The sequence below is a fragment of the Dermacentor andersoni genome, chromosome 9 (assembly GCF_023375885.2).
Source record: "Dermacentor andersoni chromosome 9, qqDerAnde1_hic_scaffold, whole genome shotgun sequence".
Classification (NCBI taxonomy): Eukaryota; Metazoa; Arthropoda; class Arachnida; order Ixodida; family Ixodidae; genus Dermacentor; species Dermacentor andersoni.
Genome location: NC_092822.1, coordinates 9,423,020 through 9,446,790, shown reverse-complemented (window position 1 = coordinate 9,446,790; position 23,771 = coordinate 9,423,020). Strand labels below are relative to the sequence as shown.

The 23,771-nt window shown below is 45.9% G+C and overlaps 3 protein-coding genes across 7 annotated transcripts in view; 1 reads left to right on the top strand and 2 right to left on the bottom strand.

Moving 5' to 3' along the window:
* Positions 1 to 6,157: 6,157 nt before the first annotated feature.
* On the bottom strand, positions 6,158 to 15,842 carry LOC126526999 (zinc finger protein PLAGL2-like). 2 transcript variants are annotated; one of them, XM_055068508.2, is made up of 2 exons: positions 15,433 to 15,842; positions 6,158 to 13,111 (listed from the first exon to the last, which is right to left on the bottom strand). In XM_055068508.2, the coding sequence occupies exon 2, from the start codon at positions 13,083 to 13,085 to the stop codon at positions 12,285 to 12,287; it is 801 nt and encodes a 266-aa protein (XP_054924483.1). In that variant the 5' UTR covers positions 13,086 to 13,111; positions 15,433 to 15,842; the 3' UTR covers positions 6,158 to 12,284. The 2 variants fall into 2 exon arrangements, with proteins under 2 accessions (XP_054924483.1, XP_050030673.1); XM_050174716.3 differs by having other exon boundaries at positions 6,158 to 13,108.
* On the top strand, positions 14,772 to 17,384 carry LOC126527004 (uncharacterized). Its single transcript, XM_050174719.3, has 4 exons — positions 14,772 to 14,970; positions 15,840 to 15,923; positions 16,031 to 16,129; positions 16,820 to 17,384. Exons 1-4 carry the CDS (start codon positions 14,893 to 14,895, stop codon positions 16,955 to 16,957), a joined length of 399 nt encoding a protein of 132 aa, XP_050030676.1. The 5' UTR covers positions 14,772 to 14,892; the 3' UTR covers positions 16,958 to 17,384.
* The window catches only part of LOC126526994 (dystrobrevin alpha-like), a 63,987-nt gene continuing 57,150 nt past the window's right edge, over positions 16,935 to 23,771 (bottom strand). For 3 of the 4 annotated variants that reach the window (XM_055068506.2, XM_055068505.2, XM_055068507.2), the window contains 2 exons: positions 18,660 to 18,745; positions 16,935 to 17,120 (listed from right to left, as the gene is read on the bottom strand). In XM_055068506.2, coding sequence (XP_054924481.1) covers positions 16,980 to 17,120; positions 18,660 to 18,745 — 227 coding nt within the window. In that variant the 3' untranslated portion in view covers positions 16,935 to 16,979. The remainder of the gene's footprint in view (positions 17,121 to 18,659; positions 18,746 to 23,771) is intronic. The other variant, XM_050174705.3, reaches the window with a different exon arrangement.

Sequence of the window (23,771 nt, the reverse complement as noted above, 5' to 3'; positions counted from 1 at the left end):
ACGAAGCCACCGCGGTGCTATAACAACGCGCCGCATCAGTGAATACGTGTTCCCTGACAACAGTTAGCTCAGAGTAACATTGTACTATTACGGAGTTATTTGATGTGCGTTCGATCTTCGACATTCCTGGCCAGCGCATGCGGCCTGGGCTTGGCATTCGAGGTGTTAAGGGTTCGTACTTCGCGCTCTCGCCCAAGGCTGAAGAACCTCAGCTTTAGTGGTGACGACTGTTTTAACGGATAATATAAATATATGGTTTTACCTGGTATCTTACCCGGAGCTTGACGCGAACGTCATTGTTAGCACGCATACCTCATTACTGCGTTGTAGTACGCTCAGTGTTACCCGGTTTGCGAATGTTAATATGGTCGGCTAGTAATTTCAGCTTTCTTCGTGCAGCCGAGTCTGTGCCAATCACCATGGGCTCATCCGCAAGTACGGTCTGAACATCTGCCGCCGTTGCTTCCGGCAATACGCTGCTGACATTGGATTTAAGAAGGTAAGCACCCAAACACCTTCCGTAGTGCATCCTGCGTTTTGTGTGCAAGCCATTAAAGGCAAATTACACTTTGAGAACATGCAAATTATGGGATTCTGCTTTTCATAATGGTGCTAGGCGTGTGTGACCTAACACCAACATGACACTTGTAGGCGCGGGATTCTAAGTATGTTGCTTATTTCCGTGTATCTTCTAACCCGGGATTTGGCGGCATTACCGAAACAAAACGTGCCGTTCGGAGGCCGCACAGGTTTTTTTATCACCCGTGGCCATGGTGTACCCTGTAGGCTCTGAAAGGGACATTTCTCTTCAGGCGTGGTCAAAACCTGCAACTTTCTTGTTCTATAACATTCTACAACAGTTGGCACATACTTTTGCGGAGCCACGCTGTGACTTCGTAGTAGCAATCATTTTTGGTGTTCACTAAGGTCAGCTATAGAGTAAAAGGTTCCTCTCAGTGATGTGACAAAAATAAGCTGGTATGACATACGAGCTGATCAACAGGTCATCAATATGCTTTGTGCACTTTCATCATTTTATTGTGATGGCAATTATTTGGTACCAGAGGCACAGTAATGCCATCGGCGCCACAGTTGTACTGGTGACTGCCTGTGCAAAACTTGCACGCAGGGGAGGGTCACCAGGGATGCAGAGTACTGCAAGAATGATAAAACAAAGTGGATGCACCATCAACGCTACAGTCAATTACATCGGTGGCAGATTAAAGGCAGCATTCTGCCTTCAGCTGCTGGCATGAACATTGTGCACACGCACGTTACTATTACAGCATTTACATGAATGCAACAACTAGCACATCGCATCTATGTAAATGGGGCTAATGTGCTAGGCAAATGCGTTGTTTAATGTGCCAGACAGGGGTGGATTGAGACGTGTAGGCCGACTTTCACAGTACATGTAAATGCGATTGCATTGCATTAGGAATTATGGGAAATTGAATTTGCTTAGGATCTGCTGTGTTGCCAAGCTGTGCCGTGGAGCCTGAAATGTCTGGACGAGCTGCTTCATCTTCGATGTGCGACACCATGTGCTACCGCCATCACACCAGGGGCAATGCACTACATGTAAACGCTGGCACATCACATTACCCGTGATGCACTAGAAAATGCGATGCGCTACTGTCGCATTCAGTCGCATTGGTGTAACTGTGGCATATATTGCTGGCAACACTGAAACCTACGCAAGTTGTGCAGCCATAGAAGTCTCACTCTACATGTTTATTTTTCACCAACATTGCATACAACTGTTAGTCCTGGGTGCAAACTTATGTCAAATCACACATTATTTATCCATATTTATGCTGCTAGTAGGCAGCGTGCTATGTTTTGATTGCGAGCGCAAGTGATGCGCTGTGGCCACTAGTCACGGAAACATGTTACGCTGTTGGTTTGGTGGTAAAAAGGTGAAGGTCTCCAACATAAGCTACGCTACGTTTTGCGACTTAAAGTATGAGGCATAAAGGGACACTTAAGGCAAATATTAAGTCAAGCTAAATTGATATATTAGTGCTGGAGAACACCTAAGGCATCAATGTCATTGTGAACATAGTCTTAGTAATTGAGAAATTGTGGTAAATGCAGGACACAATTAGACTGCTGGAACATTCAAGTACTTGCGAGATGGCGAAGGCACTCATTTTGAAAATGTCATATTATTGCATTATAAGAGGAAAGAAAATGCTGCTTGTCCAGTTCTTATTCATTTTTAGAAAGTAGTAGTAGTATAAACTTTTATTTAAAAAAAAAATCACATTCAGGTTCAGTGGGTGGGTCCCTCAGTCCAGGGCGCCCACTGGCGCTCGCGGCACGCCGGGCTTGGTCGAGAAGGGCCAATTGGTCCTCCCGCACCGTGCTGGCTAGCCACACCTCCCACTGCCTACTGTTGGAGTTTTGCCCCATAAGGGGTGATTGGATTTCTTGTGGCCGACTCTGGCACGACCATGTGATATGGTCAAGAGATGGCCGCCCTCCGCACCAAGGGCAAGTGTTGGGATACCGGGTGGGGTGTATGTGGTGTAGTAGGAGTAGGTGTGGGTATGTACGGGTTCGTAGTCGGCGCCAGTCCCGCATTTGCGCTGAGTCCAAGGATGTGTCTGGAAAGCTATACCGTTGCCTTCCTCGTCTCTGTGCCTCCAAGATATCTTTTGCTGTGATCGGAGATTCTACGAGAGTGCGTTCTGTCGCTCGGATGCTATATTCTCGAGCGAGGCGGTCCGCCCTCTCGTTACCCCTCACTCCGGCGTGCGCCGGACACCACGTAATAGCGTGGTGTTCCGTGAGATTTCTTCCTAGGATTTTGATGGTGAGTTTGGGCAGGGTGCCTGCCATGAAAAGGCGACATGCCGATTGCGAGGCGGTTAGTATTAACGCAGAACGTGCTCTATTTTCAGCGTCACGTATAGCCAGAGCCACCGCAGTAGCCTCTGCTGTGGCCACAGACTCTGTTCTGACTGTTGCGGAAATAGTAGTTTGTGCATTTGTGGCTACCGCAGTAAAAGTTTTGCTATCCTGTTTGCACGCGTCCGTGTAATAAACCTCCGGATTTCTACCGAACCTGCGTTCGAGTGTCCTGGCCCGTGCAAGGCGCCGTTGTCTGTGGTATTTCTCGCTCATGTTTTTAGGGATTGGGGACACAGAGATCTGAGCTCGTATGTTCGGTGGGAGGAGTTCTGTTTGGTCGTTACAATGTGCCGGTCTGAGTGGATACCCTAATCGACGGAGAAGTGTTCGACCTTGCTCCGTGGAATTGAGCCTTTCTCGTTGTGCAATCAGTGTTGCAGCCACGAGTTCTTCAAATGTGTTGCTAATACCCATTGCATTAAAAAGGGTCGTGCTAGTGCAAATCGGTAGACCAAGAGCCGCCTTATAAGCTGTGCGTATGAGGGCGTTTATTTTAGTTTCCTCTGAGTTTGATACTTTTTGGAAAGGAAGGCCAAAGGTTACACGGCTTATGATAAATGCCTGTACGAGCCTTATTGTCTCTTCCTCCTTGAAGCCTTTTCTTTTTTAGAAAGAACTTGTTGACATTACCCTTGACAACGACGCGGGTGGTCGAAAGCTTTCTTTTTGTCTAACTCTGTGCCACCCATGCTTTCACGTTTCAGTAGCTTTGTTATCGCATAGTACTGAGCTGGTTTTGCTGGCTCTTGAAAATCTCACAAGCTGCAAGTATCAGAATTCTGCTTCCATGTGATGTCGCGGGATGCGCGAGCGTACCATGCCACTTAACCAAAAGCAGCTGCAGCGGAAAATCCACCACTACTCTGTCTTGGCTCGGTTTGTCCACGGCCCCCGCGTTTGCATTTTGCACAACTGTACCGCTTTTCTACTCGCTGTCAGCAGCAAAGGGCGGTGACTGCATATGCAAAGTCGCCACTCCCCGGTTGGCTGGCGGGAGATTTGAATTGCAATAAAGGTATTCGGACCCTTCAGATGAAATTTTCTCATAATAAACTAAGCTTTTTGAAACGAAGCGTTGCAAAATTTCTGAAATGGTATTTAAACAGTCCACATCGACTTAGTATTTGCCTTTAGTGCCTTTCAAAGGGGACAGGTGTATTTAGGCCTAAATATTGCCTCAAAAATAATCTGCAATATTGCATTTTCGGGTTCTGCATCTATTCTCTTGATTTGCCAAGTGTCTTATCTTGTATATTGATAGTTCAACCATAACATGATAATTTTAAAACTGTAGGCTAGTTGATTTTTCTTTACTTTCTCAAAATACTAATTTTCCCCTGTGATGCTCTTTTACTGCAATATAATAGAATGGATAGAATGATTCTTTTTGCAGCATGAAGCTAGATGTTAAGAGCACACACACCACAGGGAGCAGGTTCTAAGAACATAGTTTTAAAGGTAAAAGTTGTGTGATCACTGCATGGCCATGCTCAAAATACTGGAGTTCACTGTATTATAAAACAGTAATGACTCAATCATAAAAGCACTTGCATCATTGTGTATTGATCTATGTGCCATTTATTTTTCTGTGGTGGTTATTTGTCAGTTCTAAAAACAAAAGGAATTTTCTTTTGTCATGAAACAATAAACTATCTTTAGAATTGGAAGAAGAAATGGAACAAACATACCAACTTTTATCAAATTTGGTTCAAAAATAAAGAACATTAAAGCTCACAACCCCCCTCCTCCCCCATCCATAATTTTACATCGAACTACATGGCAACACACCTAGCATTTTTCTTTCATGTGACACTACATTTTGATTACAGATATGAATGATCAAAGAAGTCTTTCCAGCCGTTGCAGCTTTGCCTGCTGTATGTGAAACTGAGTGTAGCATTCATGTTGTGTGAATGCTCTGGTCTGACCAGTGATCAAGCTAATGTTATCACCTCACTGATTTGACAGTTTCTCATTGGTGTCATCTTCTGCACCATCGTGGTGCAATGCGTGCAACACCGCTGGCAGAGCTCATCATGCCAGTGTTGAGATGCCTGGTAGGTACAGTCTCGGTCAAAAGTTCCGAAGCTGCAGCGGCCATGCTCCGCTATCGCGGCATTGCCATTAACGGCGCTCGCTGGTTGCGGGGATAAAAGAGAGTGAAAGGAAAATCGTTCTCACTTTATCACTGTCGTACGCTCGCTGATGATAACGTGGCCAGTCAGCTAGTGTGGCATTCAGCTGCGCTTTTACCTTTCGTACTCCCACCGTGCTAATGGGCTCGGACAAGAGCTGCTGCCATGGTGATGTCGCAATGCTGCATAGCCTACTGCTCGGTTGTGTAAAGCTTAACCGCATGACCGGGGTGTTCTGGCAAGATAGTCGGGTTTAAAACATCATAGCAGTTGTAAGGGGAACAAACCTCAGCGTTTCCCCAACCACAGACCAAAGATTTTGAAGTCGGTATCACTGCGCGCTATGAAGTAACTTTCCAATTTTTCAAGCTGAAAAATTTCATGCATAAAAGCCAAACAAAAGACGTGGGCTGGGCGAGGCGACACAATTGGCGCGAAAAAGCTTTGAAGTGCTCCGTCGGGAGCCCGCCAACGCACGGAGCGCCCTCAGTGAAGGCAAGACTTGCAGAGGGGCATGCGGAACCGCTCATTAGTTCTTGCTCCACCACAGCAGGGCAGCGAGAACAATATTCCTTCTCTCTCTGTTTTATTCCCGCAACCAGCAAGCGCTGTTGATGGCAGTGGAGCGTGGCTGCCTCGGGCACGGTCATTGCGGCTACTGAACTTTTGACCAAGACTGTACCTCGTGCTCTGCTTTGCGTCAATGTGTACTCTTGTATAGTTTGAACATCATCCGAGAAGTGCAAGCCCAGCACTAAACTTTGCTACCACTGTGAATGCTTCAACCTTCCAGCATAAGAGTTACTTTCAGCTTATGCTGGTGTCTTGGAAAGCAGCGATGAAGTGGCTCTGCCTGCTGCTTGTTCCTTTAATAAATTAGCAGCAGTCGCGGAACAGCGTTGCTCTCTTGTTGCACGAGTTTTACTGTTTGCATAACTTGAAACCAAGCAGCCCAATGTGCACATGCGTGCTAAATGAACACTTAGTAATTTTTCTTTTATTTTTCAGCTGGACTGAACTCTGGAGGTGGCAATCATGGGATGCTAATTAAATAAACCACCAGCCTGCTTAAGGCAGCCCTGGGCTCAAAAAAACTCGGAGCCTGGTTGATTGGGAGTATGTTTATTGTATAAAAAACGAACATGACACCGGGACTACACAAGGTACGGGCAAAATAGGAAGGCACTTGTGATGAGCATGCTTTATGGCCAGCCCCAGCTGCCACTTGTGGCAGTTGTCTGGGGGTGACTAGGGGGGGGGGGTGCCCTCTTTCTATACAAGGGCTCAGGTACATCTGCAACCAGCCAAGGAGGGCTGCTGAAAATGGCCCTGCACACTGCAAGGGGTTTCTTTGTTAGATCAGTTAAGTCTTGCTGCACACTAACCCCTTCCAAGTGAAGTACGTTGTCATGCACAATACATTGAGAAACTTTTCTCACATCACTGTTGCGAACACTGGGCTCTTGGAACTCAATAGTAGGAGATGCTATCTCCATGTGTGGAACAGTCCTAGCAGCAGTATGCAAACAATGAATAGCATGCACAAATGTAGAAAACAAGTTGGCTTCGAATACAATTGCATTGATGTTTAATTGCTTTTCAACAGTGCATCTGACAATCAGTGAGTTTCTTGCTAGATTAAGTTTAGCCATTCCATTTAACTTCACTGCAAGACAGTGCCTTGGGTAGTTCAAGTAGCTTTGATTGTGTGCCCCGTCTTTGAACGTCCATGCATTAATGTATATCTAGAGAAATGGTACAGCTAACTGAAAGATGGCCAACAAAGTGAGCATTTGCAGGTCAAGTTAAGATGCTGTTCATTCCCTAAGAATACCCATTACTTCACCCCATATACTTGAGAATTGCACATTCATGTGATGCTTTCAGACCAGATTTCAAGTCGTGCTCAGTTTTATTGTCGCTTCATTGCACACAAAAAAGTGTTGTCATTCTACTGCATGACTGGCCAGTATGCAAAATGTTAGAAACGCAGATATGTGGCCCCTTGTTTGAATTTTCTAACACAGCTGCTTTCAGCTGTAAAAATATATTTCCAGCTTGTCTTTTGGGCATGAAAAAAGAAAGGGACTTCTACTTCAAAAGAAATGAACTGTGCTGTTGTGATATCTTTGGTTATATCACTGGACAAATACAATACTGCAAAGGTGGTGGTTGACAGACGAGCAATTTGTATACAGAACATAATGAGTTTTTTTACTAAGTGCACAGCTTGTGTTATATAAGCACAGCAAGATTTGAACTTCACAGAAAATCTAAATGCACTAACCTGTGTCGATAAAGGTAGTTAAATGTGCAACAAAACCCAACTGACCAACAAGGTGAGGCATAACCACCAAACCTGGGTTTATTCAAGTAAGGAAGCTTTTATATGCATCCCAAATATACTCTTCTGATTGTTCTGTGCTGATTTGTGACCCCAGAAAACTTCTGTAAGTCATATGTCCCTACCCAAGTTTGTGAAGAAAAAGCATTTTGTTCAGCAACAAACTAAGAAACACTTCTAGTGTGCTGACCTCTTGGTATGTAACTTGATTTCAGGGTTCATCATGTACATTTTAGCTTTGCAGTGGAATTGGTTCCAGGTAGATTTGCAGGCTATTGCAATTTGCTAAATTAAGCAGGCTGTTCCAGAGGGTAAAGCAGGGAAAAAAGAACATTAAATGAAATGCCCGCACACCCATAAGTTGTGAATGCATATAAAAACGACCATTCATGAATAAATTCATAGGTACAAGTCTGTGCTTAATGCCACTGTCTTTCTTCTCTCACACACTGCAAGATTTTTTTTTTTTTTTTTCTGAAACAAAATATGAGCAGTTACACAACAACTTTCAGTCAATGTGTAACATATTGAGCAATAAACTGTATTGACACTCTCAACCTTTCAGGGCTGTGTTTTGGCAAAATATGTACTTTTCCGAGACTTCGTATTGAGAATCCAGACAAATTTTAATGAACCCTAAAGGGTTGCGCATTGAAGTGCAAATAGACCAGCCTCGCCATGAGTGGCAATGCAATGAACAAAGAATGTGGAAACCAAGATAAGAAAAATTAAATGAGAAATCAAATTTACACGTGGCTCCGAGGCCTAGGCATTAAATTAATTCATGAAGAATATTGCTCCGATTTGAGAAGCAAGGTTTAGCCTTCCCTTGTGATTCAATTCCACAAAATGCGTGCATAGTTTTAAATGGGTTTTGCACCAGGCTAGACTACTATGTGCTCCCCTTATGCAAAGACAACCATCATTGCACTCTTTAGCGCCACTTTAAATAAAATGCTGCACTTGGCATGTTGACATCTCGGAGTACAGTGACACTGAATTAGTCGCACGACTTCAAGTACACTAGTAAGCAACTATTTCGATACGCCTTTTCAGGAACGTTCCTTTGCTCCAATGTCTTTGGCAAACACAGAAGGTGCCCATATGAGGTAATAGCTAAATATTCTAATCTGAGCACTTTGCAGGTCCTGTCTGCTAAGCTTCATCAAAAATATTTTGTCTATGCTGCATCGTAGATTTGTAATTTTCAGGATCCCATGTTCGCTTGTCGGAAGTTTTTGAACACTTGCTCCTGATATGGCAATCGGTAACATGAAATCAACATCTAGTGTTGCTCAAAGATGCAGTTTCAATTCTTGCAGCCTTTGAGGTCCATCAGCGCATGTAACACATTAATTTGTCAAATATGCATTAGTTAGCCGAGTTACTCCCTGAACCCGCCCCTGAAATTCGAATGCTGTTGCAACAGCTAAATGTATCAAATGATTACAAGGAAGAGTGCTATGTGTCCAACCAACTAGCCTAAAGGTCGGCTGTTCCTAGCACCAAATTAAGAGCAATTCATCAGATGCTTCACTCCTTACAACACTTTTATGAACTTTATACATGTAATGTCCATTCATCAGGTACAAATGATATTTCTAACATTGGGTGTATGCAATTACGTGATACAGTTGTACTGGCATTAATTCAATCTACTAGGGCACAGATCTTTTGTCAGCATTATCTGAATGAATAAAGTGCCATTCAGGATAAAAATAATGTGCAAATTGATATACATACAACAGAATCACTGGATATCAGAGCACCGAGTGCATTGCAGGTTTGCGGACACCATTTTGTTACAGTGCTGGCTGACATAGGCTGGGATGATATAACGATTCTATTCCAATTCTTTTCCTATTTGAGTGGTGCCCTGTCTACATTATATGAGCTTGATCAGCCAGTCATGAGAGGCGAAAAAAATCACGTAAAGCAAATTGTTGCATTGTACCCGGCCCTTCAGCAACCTGAAACACCAACCTTAGGCACAGTGAATGTGCTGATGGGCTCCGCTTTGGGCCAGTCTGCTCTGCACTATGAAGCCAAGGAACTTAATCTGACGGCCACCAAAAGCATAATTCGAATTATACACTCTTAAAAAAAGTGCACCCCTTGAGGGTTATCTTGCCCTACAACAGTAATCGTCATCTGCCTTGCGTTTCTTGAAAATCTGCGCTCGCTACTTTCCTGTAGAGAATGCTATGTCACGCTGATAATCTGCATATCATAAGAAGCCAAGAAACACCGACACCAAGGACAACATAGGGGAAATTACTTGTGCTTAATAAATGAAATAAAGAAACAATAAATTAATCTAACGAGGGTCTCGAATCCGGCAACATCGATGCCTTCAGGCAGCATGTGTGGGTTTATTGACCAGTTGCCTTCACCCAAAAAAAGATCATGTTCTCGTGACGCCTGCGGCAAAAAGGATGTTCCACGTCCGCCGCCAAGGTCTGTGAGTGGTGGCGCTGGCTAACACTCCCAGGTTTCTACTAGGACGCATAAATACGCAAGAAAGTGGATGGGGAAACGGCGCCACGGTAGCTCAATTGGTAGAGCATCGCATGCGAAATACGAAGGTTGTGGCTTCGGGTCCCACCTGCGACCAGTTGTTTTTTCATCCACTTTAATTTCCAATAATTTATCGTTTCTTTATTTCATTTATTAAGCACAAGTAATTTCCTCTATGTTGTCCTTGGTGTCAGTGTTTGTTGGCTTCTTATGATATGACCAATAAAAATCGGGCCCCTCGGTTAACCCCCTTTCTTCTCGTTTGATAACGCGCATGTAATTCATGGCCTGGAAATACCCGGTGCGCAACACAGATGACAATTACTGTTATGGACAAGGTAAGCCATAAAGGGTGGAAAATGCACTGAAAATGTGGTAGGCCAACAAAAACATAAAATTAGTTGGGCTATTGCATTACCAACAGTTTGAATTATCACAAGTTGACTGTAGTTTGCATGGTCAGGTTCTAAAAAAATGGGCATTTATGCAGAGAGCATAGCAACAGCCACACAATAGGCATGAGGTACACCACTTTGCTATGAAACAAGAACAATGGCATGAGTGGTATAAATGCAGGTACAAGATTCAGACCCGTATATATATATATATATATATATTGCAACCTTGGCGCCCAAGCAGAGCGCAAGCAAGCCCTCCTTGGCTAAGACAGGGTGCAGAAAAGGCACAAAAGTGAACACATCACTGGTTTTGAAAACGGGGACACCGGAATCTCACCGGGAGTAGAGGCAGATCTCCCCTGCAGGTAGTCAACACTCGTGTAAACATAAAATATGAATGTGTGTATAAGGCAACATATATGGCTATATAAAAAGACTTGTAAAATACTTGTGTAAAAGAGCTACAGAGTAAAACAGGTACACAATCTGAACACGTGGTGGTGCCTGAATGCCACGCAAGCTGCTGATGTTTCAGCATGCACAAATTAAACTTCCCTCCCTTTTTCAAGGTTTCCATGGGCCAATGTTGACTCGACTCTCACCGGTATATTCAGGTACACACAAAACAAACTGTGTTACCACCAACAGGAGTACGAAAAAACACACTCCTGTGGCACTTAACACCATCTTGAGGTAGCAGCACATTAGGTGCATGAAAACGGATGGCCTACTAGATTTGGACATACTGAAAGGCAATGACAACTGAGCACTGGTATTCCAAACCAGCTTTAGGCACCAGACTCCCAAGTTCTAAATGTCCTTTACTCCTATTCCTGTCATGTGATTGGCACTTGACTCCAGCAAGAACTGCTTGGAATGCTATACTAAGCAAGCATGAGCTCACAATGCAGGAGTGTGAGTATTTGTCTTTCCAATTCTCATTCTTGAAAGGCAGCCTGAAGTAACGTGACCAGATCTGAGCATTGCAACTGAAGTATATATAGGATGGGGGTGAAGCTTCCACGACCTAGATGCTGGTCGCTTTATGTGTGGCATACCTAAATCTTAAAAACAGGGTCTGTGCAATAAACAACACTAATTGATATGATATTCTAATAACTGCAGTACGCAGAACATTATAAAAGGAGAGTGCACACACAAACAAAATACTTGTTGCGTTCACGTATGTGCCTTGATCTTGGTGCTTTATACTTCACTTGGCACAGTTATTGCAGTATGGAAAGGATTAGTTACACTAGACAAGGCTAAAGAGATCTAGAAGTTCTGCTGTGTCTCTTGCACCATCATCACAGGCCTTACAATAAGTGGACGACTTTGTTTCACAAATGTGCAAGGACACATTTTTCAGAACAAACACTGGCATAGTACAGTTGTGACTTTAATCAGCATTGCTGAGGGACTGGATGCCATAAAGTGAGGAGATTTAAGGCACTTATAACCAGAGCTCACGGCCTGAAACAATTTGAGCCCAGTCTTAACATTGGCAAGACAAGATGCAACTCTCTTGCTATTGGACCCAATGTCACTATTGGGTCATATTTAGAAATTACTCTACATGCCAATGAATTTACCAGATGTAGCAAGACACAGAAAAAATTGGGTGCTGAACTAGCTTCTGGAACCCACTGAAATGCAGTTGCCATTCATTTTTACTACTGTGAATGGCAAGAAAATGTCTAAACATGCGTCATGGCCTGCCATCTGGGCATGTGTTTGATGATGCTACTGAGTACCGCTGCTCTGATGCAGCAAGGTTTTGTTTTGCAGCCAAAGTGACCAGCCCATACTGGAAGCAAGGCTAGTGGAGGATTTCAGTGCAACAACATAAATGAAAAGAAAAAAAAGGGGAGGGGGTTGCTTGTCTACTGGGATGCCTGGCTTATCACTGGCAAAAAGAATAGCACCAGGCAGCTGTTGTCAAAGCTTTTCAGAGCAGACACCTGAGGAAAGGCTCTACTGGAAGGCCTGGCTGAAGTGCGGCAGTGGGGGTGGCGGGGCTGCAATAACGCTAGGCCCGCCACAGTAACCTGCCGTCAGCAAGAGGGTCGAATTGGTTTGTGGCAGAGGTGGGCGATGGTGATGCGACGGCGGCTGCTCCTCGGTCAGAGTGGCCGCCGAGACGACGCTAGCCGAAGAAGGCACGAAGGTTGTCGTCCAGGGGGCAGCAGCCACCTGGCCGTGGTGCGTCTTCTTGGTGTGGCGGACCAGGTGGTCCTTGCGGCCAAACTTCTGCGGGCAGAACTGGCACTGGAAGTTGCGCTGGCCTGTATGCACCACCAGGTGACGCTTGACGTCCTTGCGCGTGAAGAAAGAGCGCTCGCAGCGGTCGCACTTGAAGCGGCGCTCGGTGGGTGGCTTGACGAGCCGCGACGAGGCGCCCGAGTGCACCTTGAGGTGCAGCAGGACGTCCTCGCGGCGCGCGAACGCCGCGCCACACAGCCGGCAGACGGGGTCGCCGGCCTCGGCCGCGTGCAGTGCCGAGTGCTTGCGGAATGAGAGCGCCGAGCTGTACTTCTTGCCGCACAGCGCGCACGTGTGCAGCGCCTTGTTGGGGTCGTGCACCTGCTGGTGCGTCTTGAGGTGGTCCTTGCGGTGGAAGCGGCGCTCGCACGACGGGCACTGGAAGGGCCGCTCGCCGCCGTGGATCAGCGCGTGCCGCAGCAGCTTGAACTTGGAGCTGAAGAGGCGGCCGCAGCCCGCCGTCGGGCAGCGGTACTGGCGGCCACCGCCCGCCGGCCAGCTCTCGTGCCTCATGCCATCGTCGGCGGGGAAGCCTCCTGCTGGATGACAGAAGGCTTTGAGCTGTCCGACAACGCATGTGAAGCTATCTTTACGTTCTTCCAAAAACGTCTTTATCGGCCCTCCTGCATAACTTGAAACTCAAAGCGGCTGCTTATCTGCAGAATTATGGTGTCTAAACTTATATACGACATAAAGGACAACGACTACAGGAGCGTACTTCTATTCTCGCGTCGATTAAGTATGCGCACCACAGAAAGAGCATAATTCTCACAGATCTTATTGGCTAATTTCAAGATGCGATTACAATTTGTACGACCTGTCATCTCGGCTCTCATTGTGAAGGTCAATGGCTCGAAAACGGGCCTTTACGTATTTCAGGCAATTTAGACAAGCCGTCCTGCGCATGTTTTCGATCAACTTGTAGAGTATTAAAATGTTTCTGAAGGCTTTAAAGGGCTACACATGGAGTACGATATGATGCAGGGGCGTTTCGTATGTAATTATCGGCCTCAAAACCCCAGGGAGCAATGCGGCGTCCTGTATTTGGCACGGACAGCGTTACAGGTGGAGTGTAATCCTTGTCACGGATTCCATTCCGCTGACCTGTCAATTCTAGTCAGTTTTAATCCAAGGCGAAAACTTCCGCCTTCCGCGCCAAATTGCAAACTAGTAACTCATTGCGGGAAAGATGAAACGTATAAATATAGAGAGCGACTCGTTGTTACAGCGGTATTCGTTCAAAATTTGCGCGGCTTTCCTCGAGTGCGGTGGGAGTGGGGGGGCTGCATGCGGCGAATCCACAGCACGTCAGGAAAAAGTTACGAAAGGAGAGCTGCTTGTCAGCGACAATCCGCTGGCTGAAGACCACACAGCATGCGCAGATGCTAAGTTGCACACTAAGAACACAGCAAGAAACTCTGAAAACGTCGGAAAACGAGTGCCGTCGACCAGAGTTTCTCACCATAACACCTAGAGGGAAATCTGGCGCCACCGTCTATGAGAGTTTCGTGCCGTCATGGGAATGACGGCATATGTGTCTGCGAGGCTCGTGTTGGCTGGTGTTGTACGAGGCTTCGTCTAAAACGTGGATATGGCTACACAAATAACGCGTTCTCAAAGTAAAATCTTCATAAAATGTTTCCATTCACGCATAATACATCTTTATTCACCTACAATGCATGACCAAGCGAAGAAAAGCAAGAACAGACGACAAACTGTTTCAAAGCGAGCGCGAACTTCGTCGTCTGTCTTCCAACTTTAGCGACCCGCTGATACGTTTTACACGCAATAACAAGTTCTCATAGTTAAACAAAACATGTTTTTGCATAATAATAAAACCAAACAGCTTTTCATGTGCTGTTTTAGTAGAAAATGAATCATTGCGACAGACGGAACGGTGCTTGCCAAGCGTGTCTTCAAGGCGTCCTGTCTCCCCGAGAACGATGCCAATCCGAAGTCACAACATACCGGCTTTCCATGCATACCACAGCGCAGCAGCGCCAGATTTCCCTCTAGGTAATGTAGCGAGAAACTATGCCGTCGACCATTACATTTAATTTGACGCCGCGCACTGCGCATGCGCGCTACCCGTGATCCCGTCAGTGCTCGCTACATTGGTTACATCCGGTGAAAGTAGCGACTTCCGGCGAGCCGAAGCCAAGCACAAAGATTTGGTGTCCAAAGTGTTAAGTAGGCCATGCCCTAAATCTGCATTCCGACATGTGCGCGGGTTTGCCGGCATAATCGCGAGCGCAAGTGCGGAGCGCCTTAAGCCCAAAACCTGCCGAAAGTGCTTATTGTCGCTTTGTCGGAGCAGATAATGTGCAGATTGTCAGTTGTGAACCCACGCGGATCGGTGTTCAACGGGTTAAACACCTCGCCCCTACAAGTTATTTCCGTACGTTCGCCCTTGTGGATAGCCAGTACTGATGAGCTGGAGCGATTCCTAAACACCATTTGTATTATGAAGTGGACTGCGATTGGCACACGCCGTGAGCGCGAAACGGCCTGCAGCAGCCGCAAGCGTGGGTTCTGCAGGCGCAGACACGTGCGAATCGCCCGCGGGACACGCGAGCATCACGGTATGACGGACTACACGAGAATCAAGGAATTGGAGTTTTTTCTCGGCGTTGTTCAAATACGATACCAATCAGGCAGCCATGCTCCGTCAGAAATCATTACCGTCATGCGCATGCAGGCTGCGGTGTAGCCCTAACTTCTGCTACTGTGGAAAAACAATTGCATCGCACAGCGTTCATAACGACTGCTGACGGATAGTGGTTACACTACGCTCGTCGTCGAAAGCTCGTACATTCACACTGATGTTAGTGACAAGCTAATGAAGTTTAATTGTACGCACCAAACGTGGAGCCGCTGCCCTTGAAAACGTTGGGTGAGCAGCAGAGCGCAGTGCACGCTGCAGCTACAGTGCTCGTAACATTTTATTCACGCTGTTTAGCTCGCTGCTACGGATATTTTTCGTGCCTCAAAATTGTTTTCGCAGTTTATTTTATTATCGCTGCAGAAGACGCACGAATTAAAACAAAATTTTGTTTGAAGGGGTCGCCACAGGCGCCGCGCTGACAGAAATGGCGCTGTCGTGATATGTGCCGGGTCGTAGTTTCCCGAAGTTCTACGAAACTCTAGGTCAGGTGTAGTGTGTGGCTAAGTTGGGAGAAATCGGGTCTGGTGCCCTTCGCCTTGAGCACAAAGCTGGTCCTGCCAAGCATAAGTTACGGTAATTTTTATGTGGTGTCACCCGTGCAGCGCGGGGTGATGAGCCAAACGTCGATGAGGACGCAGTCCTTGGAGAATGCAACCGAACAGAGGAATAAGAATCCGTGTTATAAGGTAAGCAACCTGAAAAACTGCCGGGTTGTTAAACAGATGTCTTAACAGATGGATGTCCAGCCGATTCCGTTATCGCATTTTGATTTGCGTTGCCTTTGCAATTGCAGGAACAGAAATTGAGTATGAAGTGCCTAGAGGACAACGGTTACGACTATGACAAATGTCAGCACCACTTCGATAACTTCAAAACCTGCAAAGGCTTTTGGGTAGGCTTTGTCTTCCTTATCGCGGGCCGCATACGCAGAACGCTCATGCTGAACTGAGATACAAAATAGCTCTGCGTCAGAGCAGTCGTTTCCTTGTCTTGGTTGAAAATTCGTCACAAATGCACGACTAGCACTTATTGAAAAACCCGATTTTACATCGCTGGCCTGGTCACTCATAATCTTTATGCAGCACATTGAAAATGCAGGGTGCTACTTTTTATTAATGGCAGAGTGGACATTTAACATAAAAAGATGCCTGCAGTGCTCGCATCTCTTGCATGCAACTTTTTTTTTTTTTTTTTAACATCTCCGTGGCTGATATAGAGCACATTAGATCTTTGCGGACAGCCAGCTGTTGCCAATAGACAGGTTGCAACGTTGTGCCGTTGGAGTTAAGCTAGGAATGAAATGATCCAAGTTAAATATTTTTGTCATACTTGCGATTTTCCAGCATGGCTGCCACGATGACAGACGATCTAGCTAGGAGACAAACGAATTTATAGTGGCTCTTTTGCACATGCATCATACAAAAGAAGAGCTGTTAAAACAGATTGTGAAGCCCTATGGATATATATAATTAGAAATGACACCCATCAGTGACTGGCTAGCACATCAAAGTGAAGTGAAAGTGCTCTATTTTTATTTTTCATCGTGTATAAAGAAACACCAGCAGATTGTGGGTGTTTTCAGCTGGCCATTTCCAAGGACAGAAGAAAGAAAAACATACATCCTGCAATGCCGCCTCCCGAGGAACGCGAGACCATCAAGCAGGAGTACCTAAAGCAACAAGCACAGAGACGACGAATCAGTGGACAGCCAAGCAGCTAGCTGTTTATTTTTTTTTGGCTAACTAGCGGTTGACCCATCGGTGCACAGTCTCCTCCCAGTCGGTGTTGGCCGCCTCCTCCTCATCTTCAGTGCGGACGTAGCTGTCATCATCGGTGGTTCCTGGCTGGAGGCAGCTGGGCGACAGCTCCTGCAGGCATGGCAACTGTCTTGCAATGACCAGATGGTGCCTAAACTGTGTTGCAACATAAGCACCAAGCAGAACGACCTTGGCTCAGAGGGCCAAGGTCATTAATCGACATACTGAAAGCTGCAGGGTGTGCTGACGATATTGCTGTATTAAGCTTACTGTAGATAATTTTCAAATGGGTACGGCTATGAAAATTCAATAAATGCAGCAAAATGATAAGCAAGCCTTATGGTCTAGTCCTTCAATAAAGAGCGAACAAGCCACACAACTTGTACCATATAGACTTGTGTAAGTGTGATACTTTTTTGTCACAATTTTAACCAAGGTGCAGCCCTTGCACAGGACCAAACTTTTGGTTCGGTCCCGTGTAAAGGCCGCTGCTAGATGGCTCTTGCCATCTAGTAGTGGCACATGGAAGTGCACAGCGTGCAAAAATTCACAGATGCGTGCCCGTAGCATCACAGCACCGAACGCAATTGCTTCCCCGTCCGTTTTTTTTTTTTTTTTTTCCTTTGGGGGGGGGGGGGGGGGGGTGGCCCTTACACAAGCCAAATGGTATTATAGTGTCACAGCAAATAATCTAGTCTCAAACTTCTTAAATGATGGTTGACATTACAGCATTAAGTTTATAAAAGCAGTTGTTACCATCTATTCTATGTTGATAATACAGATCTTTCAAAGCAACGTCCTATTTCGATTTTTGTGGGTATCACACAGTGCACACAGTGAAGAGCATTCCAATTAGGAAAGCCTGGTGTTCATGCCACAACAAAATGGATGTTCACACGCAAGCTTTAATTGAGCTCTTCTGAATTAAAACTCACTTTTGTTAAAACAACAGGAAAATAATGGCCAAATCACATTTTTGCATACTGTCAGTTAGTAGAACTAGCAGCATGACCTGGTGGCTACTTTAGAGGTTGCTGCCCTTATACATCAATGTACACATAAAATATAAGGTTGGTAAAGGTCTAATTTCCCCTTTATTCTTTATAAGGATGATAGTCGGGTGTTTCAAGGAGCTGGTAAGTTAAAAAAAAAGAATATCACAACCCACTTAGCAGATAAACTTGGCATTATCTTGTGCCAGGCTGTGTGTGGCTACACATGATGTGCAGTCGCCAGCAGAAGTTTGGGGACCAAAGGTGCTGCGATTTTATTATTATTATTATTGTATTTATTCTTTTATTTTATTATTATTATTATTTTTTGCAGACTGGGAATTCTGGCTGAAATCAAGCGTGCACGCCATGGAGCTGCGCTTTAATATATTTTAATTTTTTGCTGATGTCATGGTCTCCAAACTTTTGCTCACAACTGTACACTGTTTCAGCATGCCAGTTTAATGTGCCTGTAGCCACTGACAAGTCTTACTACCTTCACTGCCCCAATTTCTTTCGGGCATCATAAACACACACACTACCTGCATGTGCGTAGGGAAGTATGACCTGTCAGTTCTTTTCAATTTCAGGCCTAGGCCTGTAAGTGTGACTGTTGCTATGCTGGACTGAAAGGTCTACCATCGCATACACATGGTTCAAAGTACTTATTTACCTGTGGGCTTGCATCTGGGCAACCATTGTGTTGGTTTCCATCACCATCAGGTCCAGGCTGGGAGGCCTCGTCTTCAGAACCCACACCTATGGAACAACATTCATTGCCACATTTGCTTGCATAGGAGCAGCATATTGTCACAGTGTAGTGAAACAATGTAAAACAATGCTCACATGGCAACATCTTAACCAAGCTTCACAAAGGTGAAGGTTAAGAAGCAAAGCTAACATTCTGCTCTGGGGAGTTGTGTCGGAGTTAAAGAAGCCTATAAAAATGTTCCAAGATTTGCACCTTGTGTTGCACTGCCTAAGCTTGCTAAAGGAGAGCAATGTGGGAACTTGCTGCATTGCACAGTTGGGCACATTTTGGAAGGAATGAAACCAATTAATGAAGTTTTTTTTGTTCAGCATAGGGAGGTATAGACAGGTTAAAATCTTGGATCAGTCGCTTCCCATGATGCTTTTAAAAGTTCCGTGCGGCATATCAACAAGCATGATGCTTCAGTTTTACAACTAACATTTTTTGACATCCATCAATCATACAGCAAGTTATGGGCTGCAAAACTGTTGCAAAACTATGAAAATTCTGTGTGTTGGTAACTTCCCTTCCCTGCTTGTACTATAGTTTAGCCAACTGTTACGCCGAGATGTCCTTGCTACAAAACGGTTTAGAGAATGCCACCTTTCTTGATTTCAACGAGTTCTTTTTTTAGATCGCAGCTCCTAGGCACCCATTCCTGCGGCAAGCATCGGCATACTACCACATAACCGAGCGAAACAGTGCAGCAAAAAATGAGAGCAAATGCGGAGCACAGTGGGGGATTAAAAAAGCGACAAGAGTGAAGAAAGTGCACGAGGAGGGTATTGCGAAAGCATGAGGAGAAACGTGTAGTGCCGCGCACGAGGGGCTTTGCGGCGACAACGGCTACGAGATGGCACCAGATGAGTGCACGTCGTCTGTATGGAAACAACATGCTGCATGAGCGGAGGTTGTCTGTGGCAGCTGCTGTGAATCCTCTCACGATCTCCTGATTAGTGAGGCGGTCATGCCACACTTTGCTCCGTTTGCAACATGCTGCATGAGACAGATGGTCTGCGCCAGTCAATATATCACAAAATGAAAACACTTATACAGCTGCGCTCAAATTTCGCATTAGGGAGTATCGTAATCGTCGGTTAATTTTTATAGCGCTGAGGTGCCTGCCATTATTGCATTGCTCACTACTATGTACAAGAATGGCTGCATGTGTGTGTTCAATATGCACTCTTTCATTTAAAGAATTGTCTTTTATACATTTGCATTACTGTATTTACCATATTGGCACAAATGTAGTACGAGTTCTTCCTTGTCATTCACAGGCCAAAGTTCAATCTGCTCGTATACCTTGCTTCATCGTCAACTTCATATGTACTGTCACAATATATGAAACGAGTGCCAGGCATTGCTGATGTGAACCTATTAGCCACAGAACAAGGAAAGTAACATGGCTGTACAACTGCAATGATTACACAGCTTCGAAAGATTCCCCCCCCCCCCACACACACACACTGCTTGCATTAACCCAAACCTTAGTATATCACATACTGTAAGATCATGACATTCGAACTGTGTGCTATTTGGTGTAGCAATAACTTTATACATTATAGCACAGCCGACTTCCGTTAATTCGATTCTGACGGGACTGGCGAAACTGGCCGAATCATGCGACGGGTCGCATTAAACAAAATGCAGAACAAACGCCCAAACATGCCGGCAGTATTGCCTTTAAAGGTAGCTTCGCCGCATTACAGCCGCGTTATGCAGTGAAACATACCAAGCATGGGCAAGAACGCCACCGAGAGCGGCGCTGCTGCGCCGGCGTTGAGAGCGCCGCATGCGAAGCGAAATTCTATTATCGGGTGGTACCCCTCTCCCATTTCTCGTTCGCACCGCCTTGATTGCCTCCTGCACTGCGCGTGTTTGGGCACGTTTCGTGCCGCGCGCGGTGTGTGCCTACGTGTGTGCGCGTGGACATTTCATTCGAAGGGCGATGTACAGTGTTTCACATTTAGGGGAAAACTCGGAGCGCATTGCATCGCGATGCGGCGAGAGCTTGAGGCAGGTGGCGGCAGCAGCTCGCGCAGGTGCTCGAGGGGCGTGATCTTGAACGGCGTCGTCTGCTACGGCGGCGCGCGCTGGCCGCATTGTCGGGAAACGTTCTACTGCCAGTTGCAGGGCACCGATCTCATCGTTACTGCGTGAAATGATCCGGTATTCTTTACTAAGCGTTGTGCGACGCCCACTGATACGCCTCAAAAGTAAGTTCATCACTGCAGGGCAGTCATATACAACGTACTGATTCCATACATTCTTGACAGCCCATTTCTGGAAGGCGACTATATATTCTAACGCGATAGGTCGCCGATCCACACTGCTCGTGTTGTGCAAGAAATGCTGGAAGAGTGCGCAGTCAATCTCTTGGAGTGGCCGCCTCAATCCCCGGGCGCCAACATCATTTAATATGTCTGGGGCTCGTTGAAAGTATCGCTGGCGCACCATCCCCTCTATCAGTCGCCCGAGGATAGGCTTCGATCCACCATTGTCAGCGACTGAGACGTGCTGCGAATGAACACATCCCTGATCAAGTCATTCTACACTTCACTGCCTTCCAAGATGAGCGCTGTCATCGCTGCCGCTGGGGACATAACCAGATACTAACTGAAGTTCCGAGTGTGACATGTCCAATTCCCCGCCGGCGGGCAGGGTCTGTCTGGTGTAGTGAATGATTGTCGAGAAAAATCACTTCCAGCTCATTGTCTTAATCTAAATCATTCCTTTAATCGTGTCCGTTTGTTTCATCGTGTTCGACCCCCATAGTTATTGTTGAGTGCTTCGTTTTCCTTTCGAGTCAAACAAAGACTGAGCACGTTGCGCGCACATCTTGGTGTGTCTTGTCGCTGCTTATTACGGTAGCACACACAGTGAAGAAATATACGTGCACGCACTCAGTACCCCGGCCGTTCGAAAGAACAAACGAAGCATGCTGTCAAAAGAAGTTTGTGGAACTCCATTATCGCCAATGAAAGCTCCGAGTTTGGCAACGCACAACGTTTAGTAAAGAATATCAGCTCAGTTCCCGCAGTACCAATAAAGTCGGTGCACTGCCCCTGACAGTAGCACGCTTCCCAACATTGCGGCCAGCGCGCGCCGCCGTAGCAGACGACGCAGGTCACGACTCCGCCCCTACAGCGTCTGCGCCTGCTCGAGCTGCTGCCCCCGCACGACTCCATTGCTTGCCGCATCGCGATGCAATACGTTCCGAGTTTTCCCCTAAGTGTGAGACAGACTGTACACGCTTCTATTTGCCTTTAAGAAGATCGATACGCTTGACGATTATCTTTATGGCTGCAATGCGGCGAAAGGGCAGCGTCTGCTTAATTAGGCAAGTGACGCTGAGCAGGTAATTGGAAACGACATCGTATGTGCCGCCGGAAAAATCGTCAGCACACGATGCGGCACATAAATACGGCACAAACGAGCTAAAGTCATTTTTGCAGTTTCTCACAATAAGCGCTCGTCGAACTTAGTGGTTATATGAATAAAACGATTACGTACCGAGTAATTATTAAATTCATGTGGGTTACATATAGAAACCGCCCTACACTCAGGAGTGATCAATGAACGAGCTTGCTTCGTTTGCCAGTTGTTTACTTCGCTCGGCGCACCGCAGTAATCCATGTCTGTCGTCTGCTTTTTTCATACCATTTTCTTGTGAATCGGCAGAATTTCACTGGTGGCATCAACCCTTTCATGTTTACATTGCTGTCGTGACAGTTAACACAATAATAATTTCCGGCCATCCGAAAAGGCTCCGTCGCAAACAAGAGACGTCTCGCGCGCAGCGCGAACTGAACGCGAGTGCGACCGCTCGGCGGTGGAAACCTACACCCGTTGGAGATGAAATCGTTCCGCCAGGGGAGAAACGAGCGCTGGCGTCTAGCATGAAACTTGGCGTGCGGTCGTCCATGGAAAGGTACCACTGTTATCAGACATGGCACGTGTTCCTTGATTCACACATGTACATGCGCCGTCTCTGGGCACGGTACGAGCACCTAGATGCCCGATAAGTTAACTGACAGGCCTTCATAGTTTTAGGTAGACCCCCGCCCTTTTGTTGGCTTTAAACATCTCTTTAACCTTCTGCATTTTTTAATTTTACCACCTGCCTTCTCGCTAGCTTTCCCAAAGCACAGATCATGTTTCTTCACTTCTCGGTGCACGGCCTGTGTGTGCATACAATGAAGGAAAGTGTACTGGGCACCGTTAATGGGTCTCATATACAAGACACGCATGGTGGGCGAATTGGGGGCTCAAATTGCCACAGCAATGTCAGAAACTGCTCTGAACGGCTGCCAGTATGTTTATTAGGTGTCTACGTGCTCACACTGTGACTGGAGATGGCGTGTGAGCCCCTGTATAATAAAGAAGCGCACACTGTGTACCGTGACAGTGGCCCCTTTCCATTCTTGGTATGCCTCACTGCAATATATTGTGCATGCTTCCACATAAGCCAGCTTTATCGTGGAAAGCTGACCTTTCAAGTTAAAGCTGCACGGAAAAGGCCAATTTTGAAATAAAAATAACGGAAGCTTGGACTCATATAAGTGTATGGGCGCTGGCCGAGACCTTCGGTTGGGATCAAATTAACCAGCATCGAATTAATAGATGTCTACTGTACTAATATAGCAAGAATCCATTCAGCTGCAGATCGAAATAACATGGGGAGTGATACGTTTTTTGAGCACACCACTTGCATAGTTTCCGTAGCATTGTCAGCGAAGTATATGGAATGGAGTAAAGGTCGCATTACGCATGAGCAGTAAGAAGATGCCAAGCAGAAACTATGGCCGTAACGAAAAACTAGCTTACAGGCACACATTTAGACCCTTTTGCATGCAATTAATTTTCACTTCGTTAAACGCTTGGCTATGGTTTATGGCAAATGCTCAGAGCTAGATATTGCTAAAAATGCTACAAGTCTTATTGCACATAATATTGAGCTGCATGTTGCAGTTTACTTTTCTTTCTCAGTACAAAAAATTGCTGGGTAAACCAAAGTCAACGCAAAATAAA